General features: G+C 44.0%; 1 protein-coding gene across 8 annotated transcripts in view; it reads right to left on the reverse strand.

Moving 5' to 3' along the window:
• The window catches only part of KIAA1549L (KIAA1549 like), a 305,265-nt gene that overhangs the window by 97,533 nt on the left and 186,300 nt on the right, over nt 1-21,432 (reverse strand). For all 8 annotated transcript variants that reach the window (XM_061610513.1, XM_061610520.1, XM_061610519.1 and 5 more), the window contains one exon: nt 21,184-21,401. In XM_061610513.1, the coding sequence (XP_061466497.1) occupies nt 21,184-21,401 (218 nt within the window). The remainder of the gene's footprint in view (nt 1-21,183; nt 21,402-21,432) is intronic.

Below are 21,432 nucleotides of genomic sequence, written 5' to 3' on the forward strand. Positions count from 1 at the left end.
TGAAAGGTCCAGAAAGGTCACAAAAAATCATTAGACAAAGATGCACTTCCGTTTTAGAGGGACTGAAATGATTATGGCTTTCAAGTGCAAGAAGAGGTGAGGAAGGTGCACATAATACAGCAGGGATAGGAAGGTCAATGTGTTGCTCCCATTTGCCAGTTTTCCTCAGAATACAAGACCAACTGAACAGGCAAGGAAAGAGACACCCCCCATGCCTAATATTAAATGAACAATAGGTAAAATAAAATATTTGAGAAAAACTGGCCTTGCCAAAATGCATCTAATTTAATTATATTCATTTCATCATAATTCTAATATATTGAATAGTATGACTTTTAAAAATTAAGACTTTTTCCACAAAATGGATTTATTCAAAATATTTCTATATTCATTGCTAAAATCCAGGGTGGTTTATGCTAATTTAGCAACAACAAATAACAGGAGCTTAATCTGTCCTACCCTATCTAGTATGAATGTGTCTGAGATTTGTAACAGTTGTTTCTTCAGGTCAGTAAGAGCCAAACCAATTTCCTGGACTGCTGCTGCTTTAATCTCATGGTTTTTATTCTGTATGATTTTAATACTGTGAACAGTGTGTTTTGTTTTATTTTTAATCTGAATTCATTAGCCATCCTGGTAACACAAAATGGCTGTTGAACATATAGGTCAGAAATTACATAAACAAATGGGGGGCAGGAATCTATAAAATAGGGTGGGTGATAGTCATTTAAGGTATGGGTGGGTGGGTGGGTGGGTGGGTGCGAAGGCATTGCTCTGGCTACTGCTCTGGCTATGCTTTTTTCTCAGAAACTGCTTTGCCTCTGCTCTTTATCTGCTGGTAGAGGCTACTTCAAGTGTAGGAGCTATTGGGGAGTATGGGGTGTGTGGCTAGACAGAACGTGTTCTGTGTGTGCCTCCCACTTTATAGGAAATTATCAAATGATGGCATGGCATACAAATCATGCCCTTATAATAGCTAGCTTGGGCAATTTCATGCATTACACAGAACAGTGGAGACTGCTCCATTAGGGCAAATGGGGCACTGCCCCACCAACCTCAGTCTGTGCTGAACCAGCTCCCACCTCCTGCCTTCTTGTTTACAACCAGTCCAGGCAGGGGGTGGCACTGCCTCTCAGGTTCCTCATCCTTGTCTCAGTGTTGGCCCTTTTAGAACTCAGCAGAGATGAGGACAAAACTAGAATTTGTTGGCTTTGCCTGTTACTGTCTCCAGTTTCACCTGCTATTGGTCCCCTTGCCTTCTGCCCTACAAGTCCCAATGGGCACCAGCTACCACTGACACAGAGGCAAACACAGGTGAGTGAAAGGATACCTTGATGCCTAAGCTGACTCATTTTTTTATTTGTTGTTGTTATGTGCCTTCAAGTCGATTACGACTTATGGCAACCCTAAGAATCAGCAACCTCCAATAGCATCTGTCATGGACTACCCTGTTCAGATCTTTTAAATTCAGGTCTGTGGCTTCCTCTATGGAATCAATCCATCTCTTGTTTGGCCTTCCTCTTTTTCTACTCCCTTCTCTTTTTCCCACCATGATTGTCTTTTCTAGTGAATCATGTCTTCTCATTATGTTTCCAAACTATGATAACCTCAGTTTCATCATTTTAGCTTCTAGTGACAGTTCTGGTTTAATTTGTTCTAACACCCAATTATTTGTCTTTTTTGCAGTCAATGGTACGCGCAACTCCAACATCACATTTCAAATGAGTGGATTTTTCTCTTATCCGCTTTTTTCAATCTCCAACTTTCACATCCATACATAGAGATTGGGAATACCATGGTCTGAATGATCCTGACTTTAGTGTTCAGTGATACATCTTTGCATTTGAAGACCTTTTCTAGTTCTCTCATAGCTGCCCTCCCTAGTCCTAGCCTTCTTCTGATTTCTTGACTATTGTCTCCATTTTGATTAATGACAGTGCCAAGGTATTGATAATCCTTGACAAGTTCAATGTCCTCATTGTCAACTTTAAAGCTACATAAATCTTCTGTTGTTATTATTTTAGTCTTTTTGACGTTTAGCTGTAGTCCTGCTTTTGTGCTTTCATCAGCATTCGTTTCAAATCATTACTGGTTTCTGCTAGTAGTATGGTATCGTCTGCATATCTTAAATTATTGATATTTCTCCCTCCAATTTTCACACCTCCTTCATCTTCGTCCAATCCCACTTTCCGTACAATATGTTCTGCATACAGATTAAACAAATAGGGTGATGAAATACATCCCTATCTCACACCCTTTCCGATGGGGAACCAATCGGTTTCTCCATATTCTGTCCTTACAGTAGCGTCTTGTCCAGAGTATAGGTTGTGCATCAGGACAATCAGATGCTGTGGTACTCCCATTTCTTTCAAAGCATTCCATAGTTTTTCATGATCTACACAGTCACAGGCTTTGCTGTAATCTGTAAAGCACAGAGTGATTTTCTTCTGAAATTCCTTGCTCCGTTCCATTATCCAATGTATGTTTGTGATATGATCTCTGGTGCCTCTTCCCTTTCTAAATCCAGCTTAGATGTCTGGCATTTCTCACTCCATATATGGTAAGAGCCTTTGTTGTAGAATCTTGAGCATTACTTTACTTGCCAAGGCCACCTTCTCCGGGGCTTCTCAGGATTTCATGGTTTCCATGAGAACCATGGGACTGTCCCAATATGCCATTGGCCCAACACATGTAGCAGGGCATACTCTAGACTTGGTTTTTGCAACTGGACATGGTGATCTGAAAGTGGGGGGCCTTACATCAGTCCCTTAAGAACATAAGAACATAAGAAGAGCCTGCTGGATCAGGCCAGTGGCCCATGTAGTCCAGCATCCTGTTCTCACAGTGGCCAACCAGGTGCCTGGGGAAAGCCCGCAAGCAGGACCCGAGTGCAAGAACACTCTCCCCTCCTGAGGCTTCCGGCAACTGGTTTTCAGAAGCATGCTGCCTCTGACTAGGGTGGCAGAGCACAGCCATCATGGCTAGTAGCCATTGATAGCCCTGTCCTCCATGAATTTGTCTAATCTTCTTTTAAAGCCATCCAAGCTGGTGGCCATTACTGCATCTTGTGGGAGCAAATTCCATAGTTTAACTATGCGCTGAGTAAAGAAGTACTTCCTTTTGTCTGTCCTGAATCTTCCAACATTCAGCTTCTTTGAATGTCCACAAGTTCTAGTATTATGAGAGAGGGAGAAGAACTTTTCTCTATCCACTTTCTCAATGCCATGCATAATTTTATACACTTCTATCATGTCTCCTCTGACCCACCTTTTCTCTAAACTAAAAAGCCCCAAATGCTGCAACCTTTCCTCGTAAGGGAGTCGCTCCATCCCCTTGATCATTCTGGTTGCCCTCTTCTGAACCTTTTCCAACTCTAGAATATCCTTTTTGAGATGAGGCGACCAGAACTGTACACAGTATTCCAAATGCGGCCGCACCATAGATTTATACAACGGCATTATGATATCGGCTGTTTTATTTTCAATACCTTTCCTAATTATCGCTAGCATGGAATTTGCCTTTTTCACAGCTGCCGCACACTGGGTCATGAACAGATCACTGCTTGCTGAAGTTTAGACTTACAGCAGCTTTTCCCCACTGCAAGGGTGGGGGACCTATTAAGTTGGTCCTTCCCCAGAGACTAATGGATCCGGATGGTTTCCAAAGGGCTCTGGGGAGTTTTCCGGCTGATAGTGCTGGCCGTCCTGTCGAAACCCTGGTTGAACTGTGGAATACAGAAATGACCTGGGTGGTTGACATGATTGCTCCTGAGCGCCCTCTCCTGTGTAGAGCTCATACGGCTCCATGGTATACCCCAGAGCTGAGAGCGATGAAACAATATAGGAGACGGCTTGAGTGCAGATGGAGATGAACTCCTAGTGAATGCAATTATATACTGGTAAGTGCCTATGGTAAGGGGCACTTTAGGGGCAGTGAGAACAGTAAAAAAACAATATTTTGCTGCCACTATCAAATCATCAATCTGCCGCCCAGCAGAGCTCTTCAGAATTGTCTGGGGGCTATTGCACTCTGGCCCCAGGGACATGGTAGAACTATCTGAGGCCCACTACAATGAATTTGCTAGGCACTTCCAGGATAAAATCTTAGGCTTCTGAAGAAGATGAAAAGGAGAAATAGAAGAGCTGCATGTCATCAGCATACTGATGGCAATGCACTCCAAAGCTCCAGATGACCAAACCCAACTGTTTCATGTAGATGTTGAACAGCATGGGGGACAGAACTGACCCCTGTGGAACCCCATACTGGAAAGTCCAGGGTGCCCAGCAATGTTCCCCCAAGCACCACCTTCTGGAGCTGATCCGCCAAGTAGGAGCGGAACCACCGCCATGCAGTCCCTCCCACTCCCAACTCAGCCAATTGTCCCAGAAGGATACCATGGTCGATGGTATCAAAAGCCGCTGAGAGATCAAGGAGAATCAACAGAGTCACATTCCCCCTGTCTCTCTCCTGACAGAGGTCATCATACCGGGCAACCAAGGCTGTTTCCATGCCAAAACCAGGCCTGAAACCCGACTGAAATGGATCCAGATAATTGGTCTCATCCAAGAGTGTCTGGAGCTGGCCTGCAACCACTCGTTCAAGGACCTTGTCCACTAATGGAACATTTGCCACTGGCCTATAGTTAAGTTTTCTGGGTCCAGGAAGGGTCTCTTCAGGAGTGGTCTCACCACCGCCTCTTTCAGGTGGCCAGGGACCACTCCCTCTCGCAGAGAGGCATTAATCACTTCCCTGGCCCAGCCGGCTGTTCCATCCCTTCTAGCTTTTATTAGCCAAGAAGGGCAAGGATCCAGTACAGAAGTGGTTGCACAAACCTGTCCAAGCACCTTGGCAACATCCTCAAGCTGTACCAACTGAATCAACTCATCCAAGAAAACAGAACAAGGCTGTGCTCTGGATACCTCGCTTGATTCACCTGCTATAACACTGGAGTCTAAATCCTGGCAGATGCTAAATATTTTATCCTGAAAGTGCCTAGCAAATTCATTACAGCGGGCCTCAGATGGTTCTACCATGTCCTTTGGGCCAGCATGTAATAGCCCCCAGACAATTCAGAAGAGCTCCACTGGGCAGGAGAGCAATGATTTGATAGTGGCAGCAAAGAATATTTTTTCTGCCCTCACTGCCCTTAAATACAGCTTACCATAGGCACTTACCAGTGTATGATTGCATCCACCAGGAGTTCGTCTCCGTCTGTACTCAAGCCGTCTCCTATATTGTTTCATCACTCTCAGCTCTGGGGTATACCATGGAGCCGTACGAGCTCTACACAGGAGAGGATGCTCAGGAGCAATCATGTCAACCACCCAGATCATTTCTATATTCCACAGTTCAACTGTTTAAATTTTCTTAGACTTAAAACAAGAACTACAAGGCAAATTCGTAATACATCAGAGCCCCATTGAACAGAGCAAGAAAAAAAGTGTTATTATCAGCCCTAAATAATGGTTTTGAATGCATTCAATTTCAGGATTTTCTTTATTGTTATGAACAGAGGTATTTTGTTTGTTGGTTTCACAGACAGTTGAAAATGCACACTTTATTCTTATTTTATCCAACAGAAGATGTCTTCAAAGTTTAACAAGTTATGTTTCAAGATTTTTACTTGTTTTTCTCCCACAGCCCAACCAACTCTAAGGCAAGCTTCTTAAAGGGAGCAACCCAAAAATGGAATAGATTTCATTCAAATTGCTGCCCACAGCTCTCACTTTTCATTCCTGACAAGAGGGTGAAGAAGCAAAGGAGAAGGAAGGAGCAAGGGAGAGGCAGTTGTGGGGCAGAGCATGCGCTACAAGCTTGATCAGTAAATGGTTAACTAACTCAAGACAGGAGGAATCTCCAGGAGCTTCAGGAAGACCTGTTTATTGAGCATTCATCTTGTTTTGTTTTGCAGGGAGGTTTGACAATGTCGTATCAAGCATTATCCCACACTTTCTCGTGCATTTTTCTATCACTTTCCTTATCACAAAAAGGGCAATCTTTTGGGAAAGGTTTGTTGCTCAAGACTTTCAAATCAACTTTAACTGTGTAACCTGAATTTCCCAGTATGTGATGAAATTCCATTGGTCTCACCTGAAGGGTGATTTTCATAGGAGAATGCCATCATGCCGGGATTATAGCTCGTCCTATCGTCCAAAGGCAAGAATGTTTCTGAAGTCAAGACTAGGGCGTCAGGCCCCTCCCACTCTCCAGTTCATTCGCAGCGAGTCCAAAGAGATATATCTAAACATGCAGGAAAAAAGGCCAATGGGCCTAGCAGCAAGAACATAACATAATAGTAACATTAATAATATCTGACTCTAACCTAGCGAAAACAGTAATAGAAGTCTTGACTTCACTAGAGAATTAAAATTTAATGTATTATAATATAATATAATGACGAACTGTAATATATAAACCATCCCAAAAATTATGTAGTTATCCTCCAACTGGGAGGGTCATGATGGCATTCTCCTATGAAAATCACCCTTCAGGTAATACAATGGTCCATTTTCCATAGGAGGAATGCCATCATGCTGGATGTACCAAAGCAGCCCATAACCGGAAGGGACCACCCACATACTAGTCGTCATTAAGAACCTGTTGCAAAACTCGTCTGCCAAATGAGGCATCGGCAGAGGCATAACGATCTATTTTATAATGCCTTATGAACGAGTGTGGAGTAGACCAAACAGCAGCTCTACAAATATCGGCAACAGGAGCGTTAGTAGCAAAAGCAGCCGAAGTGGCTGCTGATCTAGTGGAATGAGCTGTTATACTAGGCGGAACTGGAATATTAAGGGACTCATAGGCTAAGGTAATACATGCACGCAACCAGCGGGATAAGGTGGAATTAGCTACTTTATGCCCCATAGACCTTGGATGAAAGGATACAAACAAAGACTCAGTCTGTCGTATATCCTGGGTCCTGGACAGGTAGGTCTTGAGAGCCCTCCGAACATCCAACGAATGCCAAGCCTTCTCGAGCGGATGAGTAGGATTCGGACAAAATGAAGGTAGAACAATGTCCTGGTTGCAATGGAAAACTGAATTGACTTTGGGACGGAATGAAGGATCAGTTTTCAGCACAACAGAATCCTTGTGAAAGACACAGAAGTGGCAAGCAGAAGACAATGCGCCCAGTTCCGAGACTCTTCTCGCCGATGTAATCGCAATCAGGAACAGGACCTTGAAAGACAACAGACATAAAGGCACAGTCCTGAGTGGCTCAAACGGAGGACGTTGTAAGGCCTGTAGAACCTTTGACAAACTCCATGATGGAAAACGGTGAGCTACAGCCGGCGAGCGTAGAGCAGTGCCTCTAAGGAAGCGTTTGATAAACGGATGTGAGGCAATAGGGGCGTCAGTGGAAGATACTGAAAGAATGGACGACAGGGTGGACGCATGTCGACGTAATGTGTTGGGTCTAAGTCTCAACATGAGGCCCCTATGAAGATATTGCAGCACTTGTTGTACTGTAGCCTTGGAAGGATCGATGTGTTGAGACTGACACCACCTGGAGAACGCTACCCAAGTATGCTGATATATACGAGTGGTGGATGGTCTTCTCAAGGCCAAAATAATGTCAATAACAGCGTCTGACAGGCCGGCCAATCTCAAATGTCCCCGTTCAAATGCCACGCTGTTAGGTTGAGCCACTTGGGGTCCTGATGCCATACTGGGCCTTGTGATAAGAGATCTGGCCTGACTGGGAGTGGCCAGGGATCCGTCACGGACAGTGCCAGGAGATCCGAGAACCACGGTCGACGGGGCCAATATGGTGCTATCAGAACCAGCTGTGCCCTCTCGCGACGTACCTTCCGCAAGGTTTTGGCTAATAGTGGTATTGGAGGGAAGGTGTATAATAGTCCCTCCGGCCACGGCAATGACAGAGCATCCACCGCTTCCGCTGTCGTGTCCAGGTATCGAGCGAAGTACCTGGGTAGCTGGCAATTGCGACTGGAAGCAAAGAGGTCGACTGAGAAGGGGCCGAATCAATGCTGGAGAAGATGGAACACAGTCGGATGAAGTTTCCATTGTCCCGGAAAGACTTGTTGTCTGCTGAGCCAGTCTGCTGTGAAATTCCAAATTCCTCTGAGATGTTCTGCTTTGAGGGATTGCAGATGCTGTTCTGCCCAGTCGAATATGATGGAAGCTAGGCTCTGTAGAGGTCTGGACCTGGTGCCTCCCTGTCTGTTTAAATGAGATTTGGCACACGTGTTGTCCGTTCGAATGAGGACATGGTCCAAGTGGAAGAGAGACTGAAAATGAAGCAGAGCTAAGTGGACAGCCTTTAGTTCCAGCCAGTTGATGTTTTGAGTTTGTTCTGCTGTGTTCCAAACTCCCTGAACGAACTGGGAGTTGCAGTGGGCTCCCCAACCCAGGAGACTGGCATCGGTGGTAATGACAGTCCGGTGGGGTTCTCTGAACGGAGTGCCTTGGGTGAGATGTTGTACCCTTGTCCACCAACGGAAAGACAAGCGCAGTGTGGGACTCAGGGGGATTGCTCGATGGTTTGAGTTGGCAATGTCGTGTTGGAATGGCAACAGGGCCCACTGTAGCTGGCGCGTATGTGCCCGAGCCCATGGCACAATATGGATGGTGGATACCAACATTCCGAGAGCCCTGGCTAGAAGCATGACATCTGCAGAAGATTTGTGCATCAGAGACCTTGCAATGTCTGTGATAGCGGTGATCTGATCTGGGGTCAGGAATACAGTCGCTTGCAGTGTGTCTAACATTGCCCCTAGATGCTGCAGGCGTTGGGTTGGTTGTAGATGGCTTTTGTCGAAGTTGACTAGCCAGCCGTGGGCCTGTAAGATATGGAGCGTGAGTGTTAGATGACGATGAGTAAGCTCCCTAGACCTTGCACGTATTAGGAGATCGTCCAGATAGGGGTAGATATGGACCCCTTGAAGCCTGAGGTAAGCCACTAGGGTAAGTAGCACCTTGGTAAATACTCTCGGGGCAGACGAGAGTTCGAACGGCATTGCTCGATATTGAAAGTGCTGGGAGCCAAAGGCAAAACGAAGGAATTTCCTGTGGGCTGTGCAAACAGGGACATGGAGATACGCTTCCTTTAGGTCGATAGAGACAAGGAAGTCACCTTCTTGCAGGCTGTCTGTAATGGAGTGGAGGGATTCCATTTTGAACCTGCGTTTGGGGACAGCAAATAGGAGGGAGTACACCCCTTCCGACCTCTCTGCATTGGGGACTGGCTCTATCGCCTCTATGTCCAAAAGGTGCTGTATCGCAGTCTGCATGATGCAGCGCCTGTCTAGTGCCCTGGGACAAGGGGAAGGATGAAAATTGTTTGGAGGTATTGCCCAAAACTCAATTGCATATCCATAACAAAAGAGGTCTCTGATCCATGGGACCTGAGTCAGAGGTAGCCAAAGTTCGGCAAATAGAATCAATCTGCCCCCAACTGGTATTGCCTTAGTATTGTCTGCGTTGGCAAGACCCTCCCCTGTATGAGGACGTTGAGTAGCCTCTGCGGCCCTGGTACTGACCTCTACTGGGGAAACGTCTATTCCAGCCTCCTCTGGTGCAGCGGAAGTCAAATGCTGGGAAGTCACGGCCTCGTCCCCCAGGCCGGGTTCCCCGAAAGGGCTGAGACGTGCAATATGAAGTGAAACGCCTAAAGGGTCTGCGCTCGACGTTTTTGATGGTGGCCAAGACAGGCTTTCGAGTGTCCTTAGGGTCGACAAGCACTGCCCTTAATGCCTCTTCCCCGAAAAGTAATGAGCCTGCATGAGGTGCTCGTGAAAGATTAACTCTGGCAGTAGAGTCAGCCTGCCAGTGATGAAGCCAGAGGGTCCGTCTGGCAACGATCTGAGCCGCCAGGGCGCGTGCTGCTAGTTGATTCGCGTCCAAGGTGGCGTCGGCCACGAAAGCAGCTGTTTTATGCAGTTTTAGTAGCGATCTGCGCAGGGAGGCAGGATCTGGATTGTGGTCCTCGATGAGGTCGTCTAACCACATCATCGCTGCCCTGGTGAAAATAGAGGCAGATGTGGATGCACGCATGGAAAAGGCGATGGCCTCATGGGTCTTGCGTAAAGCAAAGTCCAGTCTCCGTTCAATGGCATCCTTTAGATGAGAGTTCCCTTCCCTCGGCAAGAGGGACCTGGAAACTAAACTGGAAATAGGCTCGTCGATGTTAGGGACAGCCAGTCTGGTAGAAAAGTCCGGGGCCAAAGGATAAAGTCTGTCCGCAATGTTATTAAATCGGCGTGCCTGTAAGGGGTGGGACCATTCGTCCTTGGCCAGTTTAGCGATGGGGTCTGGGACAGGGAGGAAGTTTTCAGCTGGCATAGGGGATTTCAAGACCCTGGCCCCTTTTAAAGCGGGAGTGGAAGCTGCAGTTGGAGTGGATTGAAGACCAAGGGCGTTCAAGACTCTGCGCGCCAGGGGCTGGTAATCTGAAGAGTCGAAGAGGCGATAGGAGGTTTCTGGCTCTGGTTCCGAATGGTCACTCCACTCGTCCGCTTGGTCTTGCAGCGTGAATGCGGACTCTGCATCAAAAGAGGGGTCATCAACGAACCTGCCCCTGGTAACGTCAAATGGGTCTGGAGAACCTGATGGGTTTGTCTCACTGTGTACACTTTGAACCCCGCTGTGTTGAGGGATAGCGGGAGGTTGTGAAGATGATTGACTCTGAGTAAAAAAGGACAGCATGCCCTGAAGTTGTGTAATGAACTCGTGGGAAAGCTGTAGTCCTGGAGATGTAGATGGTTGCTCTTGGATAGGCGGAACTGTAGACGGCCCCACAGGTAGTGAAGAAGAGCAAGCTCTGGGTTGGCTGGACGTTGGCTGTACAGGAAATCCAGGAAAGTCCTCCTCATCAGAGGAAGCCACAGGAGAATGAAAGAGAGTAGTTAACTGTGCATGATTTGAGTCCTCTGGCACTGGAACAGAGACATAGCGGGGCCGCTTGATTGTGCTGTGGCTAAGATGTTTGGTTTTGGCAACCGCTTTAGAGTGCTTATGTTTGACCGCCTTAGGAGGTTTAGGCTTGGTCATCTGGTTTGTCACAGGCTGTTGTATTGGCTTGGTTGCCTGGGTTGTCTCTGGCTGTTCTGCCATCATATAGATAATAAGGGTAGCTGTACACGGCACACGACTGGGGCAGAATGCACAGACCCGGGCAGGCACAGTACACGGCACATGACTGGGGCAGAATGCACTGGCAGATGGCAAAGTACACTGCCACGATGGGGCAGAATGTACGCTATGAACAGTCTTAGAACATGCACAGTACACGACACACGACTGGGGCAGAATGCACTGGCTGATGGTAGGTACACTGTCACGATGGGGCAGAATGTACACTTGGAGGAAAGGTGATATTGCACAACTTGCACAGTATAGTCCAAATAGCTTTGTATATTTTCAATAGTCTTGCGCACTAACAGGTGGCCTGGTGCACTGTTATGGCAGTATTAGTAAATTTGATGAAAAGTCACATGTGCACAGTAGTTGCAGTGATTGTAGAAAGCCACAGTAACCCAGTGGTTGCCAGGGTCAGCCTCAGAGATGGGGTTGGTAAAGGAACTTATGTAGAGGTAAAAATCCTATCTGCAGCACATAAACAGGGAGCAGATCACACAGAGGGAGCTGACAAGAACCTGGGCTCTGCAAACCCCAACCCGTGAAGGAAAAAATCCCCTTTTGTAATACTAGTGGGTTCTCAAAAGGGACGGGAAAAAACGGCCACTAAAATGGCGCCCGTAAAAAGAGCGGGAAAATTCAAACAAAAATGACGGATACTTTGCCCAGCAACAACCGTTGTATGAAGAAATGAGCAAGGTGGGAAAAATTTTTAACTGTAAAAATGGAACCGCCCACGGTAGAAATACAGCCGCGGGACTAAGAAGGTAATCGCGGCTGAAAAAATTAGCCTGGAAAAAGACTTCGTGAAGGAGGCAGGACAGCTAGCGGACTTCCCGAAGCCGAAGAGAATCGGCCAACAGGCAAGCCGCAGCCGTGGGCTGAAGGGACTGACTCCGCGAGGAACCAAGCGCCGCAGATGATCGAGAGAGACAAGGCAGCCCAAACAAGAGAAGTCGCTAAAAAGGGGAAGGCAAAGAGCCGCAGACATCGGCTCCTGACGGGCGAATGAAGCGCCGCCCGTAAAAATGAACGACGAAGGGAGCCGCAGCCGCAGGCTCCCGATCGTCAAGGCACAAGGGGAAATGGCAAGGCTCCTAATCGTCAGGGCACAAAAGGAGGATCGGTAGAACAAAAAAGGGGGGGGCGGAGGCTGCCGCCGCAGCTCCTGGCCCCACTGCGGAAAGAGACCGCAGCCGCGGTCTCTGTAGTTTGGGAGTAAAAAACACACCCCCGGGAAAACGAGAAATTGACAAGGAAATTGACACACAACACACAAACCGTGGTAAGGGATGAGACAAAGGGAAGGAACGAGATGAAACAACGTACACAAAACTCCACCCTCTATCACACAAAGACAAAAAACTTATCTAGTCACTAGCTAAAGATCTTGCAGGGACGAAAGGCAAGAATGAACTGGAGAGTGGGAGGGGCCTGACGCCCTAGTCTTGACTTCAGAAACATTCTTGCCTTTGGACGATAGGACAAGCTATAATCCCGGCATGATGGCATTCCTCCTATGGAAAATTGCAACACTGTGGAAGCACTCTAGAATCCTTTTGAAATATCCATTCCAAATCCCTCAGTTGGGTAGAATATACATTACACACTTCCCCTTTTATCTCCCTAGGGAATAAAGCTAGAAAGGTCCCTAAAAAAAAAAAAAAAGGCAAGCTGGGAATTCAGGAAGATGGTATGAGTTTTCCTAAGGGAAACAACTTACACACACACACACACACACACACAGAGAGAGAGAGAGAGAGAGAGAGAGAGAGAGAGAGCTACAGGCCAGGTTGGAGGATAGACAGGCAGGTTAATTCCTGCAAACCAGAGACACGTTGCTGTCAGAACACACTATAGAGCAGGCTGCTGCTACCAGCCTCTTTCACCTTTTTTCCAAAGAACTCCTGGGACTAGTGAGGACAGGGCACCTTAACAAGTCCCTCTCTGTGTCGGACACAGCAGGATGGGACTGACACTTCTGTGATTAAATAATTACACTGTTTGCAGATTATTTAGGTAGATTCACACCCTTGACCTAATTGTGAAACTATTAAAGAAGGGGGGGACCTAGAACAGTGCATATAATGAGCAGCCTTTGTGAAATTGCCCTGAGATTGCCAATTAGCTGATTTAAGGAAGATTCACTAATGAGAAGGGAGGTATCAGAATTAACAACTGGCACAAGCGTAAGTTAGTCACTGTCGACAGAGAATACAACAGCAGCATTTTAAAAGCACTGAATGTCACAGACAGTATTCTCAGGAATCCATAGGGCTGGAGACCTGGTCCACGAACAGCCCAGATTATTTAGTACTTAGTATTTTAGTATTTAGTACTTTAGCATTTAGATGGTATGTGTTTTAAGGGTGATGTTATACAAAAATATGAATGTGTAAAAGCCAGCATCTGAATAATGCAATTTGGTGAGTGACTGTTTTATTTCTTCAGTTCACGTTTCAAAGGATCAAGGCAACAAGGTACTTGTTCCTTATCTGTGGCGGACTAATATGGAGAAATCATTCTGTCCCAAGACTGCGGAAGTCTTTGTCATTTAACTCACAGTGGGTTGTATACTATTTTATAAAGAGCAGAATTATCTGATTAAAATCTGAATGTCTCTAATAAGTAAGCACCGCAAATACCTGTAATTCAGAAGCCCTTGTGCAGAAAGTAGGTATTGGGGGGGGGGATTCATTTTCAGTGGCCAATTATCTCCTTTTTTACTGATATCCCCAAATGACCTAAATTCTGAACAAATTCACTTGTGAGCATACCCGCCTCCCATTTCACTCAAACCTATTTGTGAGTGAAGCACTGGAGAAAGTGGATTCAAATAAGGCAGTTCCTTGATCTAAAACAGTGAATAAAACATTAAAACTCACAGCCTCTTTCTACATTGTGCAAAAGCAAGCAAATCCCAGAGCGGTTTATAAAATTTACTGGATCAATATTAAAACTTCATGCTAAACATATTTTGAGGATTTCTTGCTCCTTTGATACTTTCTAACCTTCCAGTCTTGACTCCAGCACTATCTCACATCCATTGTGTACATTAATATGAAATTTCTGCCTGCTTCATTAATATTCCTAAAACAGTCTATGCTAATAAAAGAGGCTACTGTATAATTCAAACTTTCATCTTATCTTTTACTGTGCATATGTAATCATTCCCCTTGCCTCTTCCACTGGAGACATGTACAAAGCCCTAAAGTCCCAGCAATGGCACCAGATCCACTAATCAAGAATCTTTATTCTTTGCTGACCTGGATTACTCTAGAATTATGTTTTTCTAGCATTTACTCTCCCTCTCATTTAATTCGCTCCAGGCTCCAATATGCATAAATGCTGTTGGCTCTCACCATTCTTTATATATATATTAGAAACTCTGTGTTATATTTTCTTTCACTTCCCTGTCCAAGCACTGTAGGGCAGGTCTTGAAAAGACAGACCAGCAGATTAAGCACTGATTCACAAATACCTATGCTGGCTGGAGGGAAAACTGCTGACAATTCTAGCTAGGAGGCTCACCTGAAAGCTTCTAATCCTGGCCTGAGAAAACTAGTGATGGTTGAGTAAGGGTAGAGTAACAGTTCAGTTATTGTTACTCTTAAACATTCTAGACATTCTGATTGTTTGACAGACAATGGATGGGAATTTTGATCCAGAGCTTGCAATTTCTAAATGGCAGTTTGTGTCAGAGAGCAAGGATATCTCCTTACTGAGCCTGGCACAGCAGAAATGAGCATCTGTATGACAGCCATACAGCTTCAGACTTTCTATGCACAGGAGTCTTCTGATTATCTTATAGTCAAAAGCCCATGAAGGACAGCCACAATATAAAAATTAATTGCCAGCATAAAAGTTAATACTAAGAGACAACAGCACAACTATCTATCCGCATAAAATTAAGTATATTAACAGAAAGCAAAGAATTTAAATGGGAACATTAAGAAAATATAGGAAATGACATATTACCTTTCACTTGTGTTTTGATATAATGCCATGAATAATAAACTTTTAATGGGGTTACATCAAAAGAGTAGACGGTCCAATGTAACCCACAGTCACCGATTTGAAGCTCTCTACATTATAGTGTTCAGGAAAACAACTTTTCCTTGTTAAATGTTAACTTGGCATTCTATCCCATTTTCATCTGAAAAAAGATTTTCTTAAATAGGATCCTATTTTATACACGCAGGTAATACATGCTGGCCCCTTGATGGCCATATGCTATAATAAGTTAAAATGGTTCTTTTATTTTTGGATAGGGTTTTTCTCTAATCAACAATTCATTGAAACAGCAGTTGAAAGCTGCTGATGCTCAGGTTTTTCAAAATTCTCTGGGGGCAGACATTCTCCATTAGCTTTGGAGATCACCAGCTACTGCACTGAGCTAAGAAAAAGAGTTGGCAGTTCCCACCAACCAAAACTGCCTCCACAGAATACATTCCAACATCCAGTCATCCCTGGAAATGAAACTGCATGACAGAATAGCAGAGAACCCAGCCGGTCCATGAATACAGACATCATTGTCATCACCATCATTATTTATACAGTCACAAGAGTGGCTGTATATTATAGCCAGTGTGGATTTTTCACATTCCACAATGTTAAATTGAAAATACCCCCCATGCCATTCTGACGCTTCCCATAAGCTCATTCCAAAATAAAACCTTACAAAACGTATAGTCCTGAACTCAGAAATGCTTGCTTAACAACACTCTCAATTTTCATGGTGATACACAAAACAGTCAGAGAGAATAGAAAGTTCAAAGTCTAAAAAGAGCAAAAAAAACCAGTCCCCTTTTGGACTTTTTTCTCTGAGAGTTCTCATAATCTGTTGAAATTCATTAAAAATCAGCCATGTTCACAGAGTACCTGTTAATGACCTTGCCCCATACTCTGACCTTCATCTTCTGCAGTTTAAAAGTTTAAAAAATGTCTGGCTGATTTTTAATTAATTTAATAAATTTGGCTTGAACCCAATTATAACATCGGGCATGCTCAGTAAGAACCAACTCTCAGTGTTCTAAAAGCCAGACTCATAGTTGCTTGGCTTGACTAATCAGGGGGCCACACCCACACCAGACTTTGATTTCACTTGAGACAGTTATGGCTTCCATCAGAGAATCCTGGGAAGTGTAGTTTGTGAAGGGTGCTGAGAGGAGATTCCTATTCCACTGACAGAGCTCCAGTGGCCAGAATGGTTTAACAGTCAGCCACTCTGATTGAAGGTCTGTGAGCGGAACACGGCGTCTCCTAGCAAATCTCAGCACCCTTCACTCACTACACTTCCCAGGATTCTTTGAGAGAAGCCATGACTGTCCAAAGTGAAATAAAGGCCTGGTGTGGATATCACCAGGGATAGCTTTGGTTTAAATTTGGGTGGGAGGCTACCTGTGCCTGCTGTAGAATAAAAAGGTGGGGGAAACGCTGAAAAGCAATGATACTGTTCACAATGTTTTCCTTTTGGAAAGGGGCTTCCCTTCTGCCCAGTGCCCACCCACCCAATCTCCTCCCCTCCACCTCCCCTCCCTGCCCCTCCCCCTGGTCAGTGTTGAACCATGACCTGGGAGACCAGGGTTCGAATCCCCACACAGCCATGAAGTTCACTGGGTGACCTTGGGCCAGTCACTGCCTCTCAGCCTCAGAGGAAGGCAATGGTAAAACGACCTCTGAATACCATTTACTATGAAAAACCTGTTCAAAGGGTCGCCATAAGTCCAGTTGACTTGAAGGCAGTCCATTTCCATTTTCAAACATGATTGCACAGAAATAAATCCCACTGAACTTAAAAAGTATGCAAATGATCAAACCCACCCTCCCTTCTCCTCCCTCCTATCCCCTCCCTCTTGCCCCTTCCCTTCCCCTTCCTTTGCCCCCCTCCAATATGCTCCTTCCCTTTCCCCTTTCCCCCTCCCCCCTCATGGTCAGTTTTTCCTATCCTAACCAAGATTGCATAGGAGTAAATCCCATTGAACTCAATAAGCATGCAAATGATCAGACCTGCTTTTCCCCTCCTTCCCCTCTCCTCTTCCTTCCTCCTCCCCTTCCCTCTTCCTCCTCCCCTTCCCACTCCAGCCCTCCTTTCCTCCCCCCCAGTCAGTTTTACCTATCCTAAACATGATTGCACAGGGGTAAATAGCACTGAACTCAATAAACATGCAATGATCAAACCTGTCCTCCCCTTCCTGCCTGCTCCCATCCCAGTCCTTCCCCCTGCCTTTCCTCCCCTCCTTTCTCCTCCTCCTCCCCTCCCCATCCCCTGTGGTCAGTTTCACCTATCCTAAGCATGATTGCAGGGGAGTAAATCCCTCTCAACTCAATAAGCATGCAAATGATCAATCCATTCTCAGCAAACTTGGACACGATCCCATTTCTTACCTCCCGGATTAAAAAGCAGGGTAATTCACTTATAGGCAAAAAACCTTGCGGTTTAAGAATGTACCTATAGCCCACAGATATTTCTATCAAACTTTAAAAAGCAGGGAAATTGGTCAGCTATAGTGAATGCACCAGGGGAGCAGGAGACATGTTACCAAATTCTTCCAAGATACACATCAAGTGGAATGGACTGTGAAAGACCAACCCAGATTGTGTTTGCATTTTGACAAGTTTGTAGGGCAGTACAATATCTCAGAGAGGGCAGGTCTCCTGCTCTTTACTTAGAACACACCATGGATTATCATACACTACCAGAATTGTGCTTATTTTAATCACCTTATAAATTGAACACAATGTACTATATTCACTGAATTTCTGTGCACTCTGCTTAGCTGGTCTTCTCAAGCTTCTTCCATATCAAAGCTCAATGCAACTGCAAGCTTTTGACACAGTACAGCAGGATGGCAAAGTCAATGAGGTTAAAACCGTATCACTCTCTTTACAAGCAAAATAATGAGCTGGAGAAATTTCTGCTAAGCTAACTGTATTTATGATGGAAGTCCAGCTAAAATGCACACACACTGTCACTTTTCAAGCCAGAAACCACTTTTTCTGATGCTGTATCAGTGAAGAATATCATTCCATTCATGACTGAATATATCACTACAAGTAATATTCATAGGTCTACAGCTGCTTCACATTTCCAGATTATGATTTTCTGGGGAAACAAACACTAAACCACCAAAGATTAAAATGATTAGCCAATCAAATTTTATTGAATAGTTAAAGCTGATGATTTGAATAGTAACATTTAGTTTGTCTGTGGCACAGGAAATGAGAACAAGAACCATTTCTGGGTGCACTATATTTTGATCATGCTAGGTATGTGTTTTTACTTTTATCACCACTATTGATAAAAGTTAGTGGCAAAAGTAGTTCAAGTGTTGGTGACTTCAAGACTGGATTACTGCAATGCATTCTATGTTGGGCTTCCCTCGTGCTTGACTCAGAAACTGCAATTAGTGTAGAGTACTGCAGCTAAATTGCTGATGGAAGTGAAATCCTGTCAGCATATAATACCTCTACTCAGAGGTCTGCACTGGTTGCCAATTTGTTACTGGGCCAAGTTCAAGGTGTTACTACTGGTACATGAAGACCGCCTTACCCCAGATATGCCCACTTGAGCACTTCACTGTATGGAACAGACACTGTTATAGATGCCACATAATACTTGTTCTGCACTTGTAAGAAATTGTTCTTTTAATGGGACAACATTTACTCTTTGGAACTCCCTGCCTATTGAGATAAGGCAGGTGCCTTCACTGTATTCCTTTCAGCACCAGCTTAAAACGTTTTATTTTTACGCAAACTTATCCAGACATATAGATGTTGATCTGTTTTAATCTTTTTAGTAAGTAGCTGTTTTAATTGTTTTAAATATGGTTTAATTACTTGTTTTTAACCATTTTATTGATACTTTTAAATATTTTTTGTAAACCACTTAGAGGGTTTTACATTCAAGTAGTATATACATTTTGTTAAATAGTTATAGTCAATTTGCTAAAAAGCTACTAATTCACTGTTCTGAACTGTGCTAAATGTGAACTTATGATGGTTAATATCTGGTCTAAAGACCACATATTATCAAGCTCTGGTGTCTGATATTATTGATGCCTTACGGGACTCTGATGCTATAACAGGGAGATTCACATGTATCAATGAAAACTTTCAAGTGAGGAATTAATTAAGGGTATGGAGGTTGGATCTGTTATCCATGTGAGAACTCATACAAAGAGGGGAGACTGGTTGCTCAAGATATTGGGGGTTTTAAAAAAGAAGCTGGTCTGGAGTCCAGAGATCTTTCTTTTGTGTCTTTGTGTCTTTAGTCTTTGCCTGCCCTGCCCTGGCCTAGGAACTATAGGCTGACTTCATCTGGGAATTGTTTGGCATTTCTTGAATAAAGGTCTTTTCAACAGCTATAAGTTTTCTAGTCCTGCTTAATAGTTCCTATTGAAGCCAAGCAAAGAAAAAATGGATTAGTTGAAATAATCCTTTGTTTTATGGTTTTTAATGCAATAATTGTTATGCTGTCACTGGATTATCATTCAACGACTGTTTAAGTAGGACTTTGGCTGTGGGTGTTAAACTGTCACCCATGCTTTGTAAAAGAGATGGTTCAGTTTCTTGTTTATGCCCAATTCAGCAAGAAAAACCCAAACTCCAGCTGGGTAACACAAGATTATATCAGACCTTAAAGCAGTTCGTACCTACATCTTGTGCTTGTTTAGGGGTTGTACAAAAGGTTGATAATACTTTGATGGTCTGTAGGCAGCCATGAAACATATTACCAAACAGATGAATCTGTACTGTGAGCATGCATCTTGCAAGAGTTTAATGAAGGAATACATCTTATAAAGGCCAATAGCTAATTATTGAGATAATAACTGAATAAGACACCAATGAACTGTTTGCTTATAAGTTTGCACTACAAATTTCCACATTACAAAATGTCAAGTAACTTTTTTTTACCAATTTCATTGAGTCTTGCCCTCTCTCTCTCACAGAAGCTGTACAACCATTTATGCCTTCTTATCTTGGAGACAACAAGAAGCATTTTTACTCTGCGTCCTACATAGGACAGACCATGAGTTTCAGAGGGTTGTATCCAATGAAGTTGTCCCATTTTTGGAAGAACTTCCACTTGTGCAACAAAAGTTCCTATAGCTCTTCTCCCTGTACAAACACCCAAAAACTGTTCTGGGGGCACTTTCTGAAATCATATGAAATAATATCTTCCCACACAAATGGTCATGAACATTTTAAATGGGAGATATTTAAACTATTTTCTGTATGTCCTACTTTGAAAGCGTGAGTGGTAACTTTTTTTTAAGTGCTCCAAACAAAATGATAGAGTAGGTTCATGCTACACAGAATATGCCAGCTTCTTCCATAGAGTATATTTCCTAAACGAGGCTAGTCTATCATTTCCTACAGGAATGGAGCCACTAAGTTGCCTTGTTTTATTTTAGGACATGTGTGATAATTTCTAGACTGAGGAAGGAAAACACAATTGCAAGCTGTCAAGTAGCTCCTACCACTCTGCAGTTATTTTAAAATATTTGATAATATGGAATGACCACTTGACCACTGTTTTTAAAGAGAAAGCTACATGCCTTCTTTCATATACCAACAATATGCTCACTGAAAAGTATTTGCCTTCTGCTTTTTGCTAACATAGGCAAAACTGAAAAAGTCATTAGTGTGTAATTTCAGCACCTGAAAGCTGTTGCACTGTCACCTAATTTTCCACCATATACAAACCTGACTGTAGAATAGCACACTTTGCGGCAGGTCACCATCCCTGTCCTGGTAGAGAGGGGCAATTGTAATTTTCATTTCTGATCAACAGGCGGGAAAAAGAGATAAGGTCTCCCTACAGCCATACTGACTTTCAACTCTTTTGTCATCATGTTACAGCTTTATGCCTTCATAAATAAAGCAACAATCATCTTGAGGAAATGACAATTCACTAAACAGAGGAAAGACGGCACACGTGAAAACATTCTTCATATTCAAATAAGCTTGTCACTTCATGTTAACATTCTACTGATTGACACTACTCCTCACAACTTTCTTATGGTAGAGATGGAATTGGTGTGACAGGCGAAAGTACACAGAGAGAACACTCACCTGTTTTTGGGCTCTACAAATGGAGAAGATCCATCTGTATCAGGATCCAAAATATGATCTATTTCATTTTGTCCTTTTTCATACACTTTTTTTCTGTCTGCCAAGCCTTTGTTATTATCAACTTGAGGAAAATCATAATAGCCTTTTCGCTTGGCTTTCAGGCGTAATTTGTTGCGATAGTGCTCTATATCAGATTTCTGCTTCAGAGCTTTGTTAACCTGACAAACATAATATATATTAATCAAATCA

This window comes from Rhineura floridana, chromosome 2 (genome assembly GCF_030035675.1).
Source record: "Rhineura floridana isolate rRhiFlo1 chromosome 2, rRhiFlo1.hap2, whole genome shotgun sequence".
NCBI lineage: Eukaryota > Metazoa > Chordata > Lepidosauria > Squamata > Rhineuridae > Rhineura > Rhineura floridana.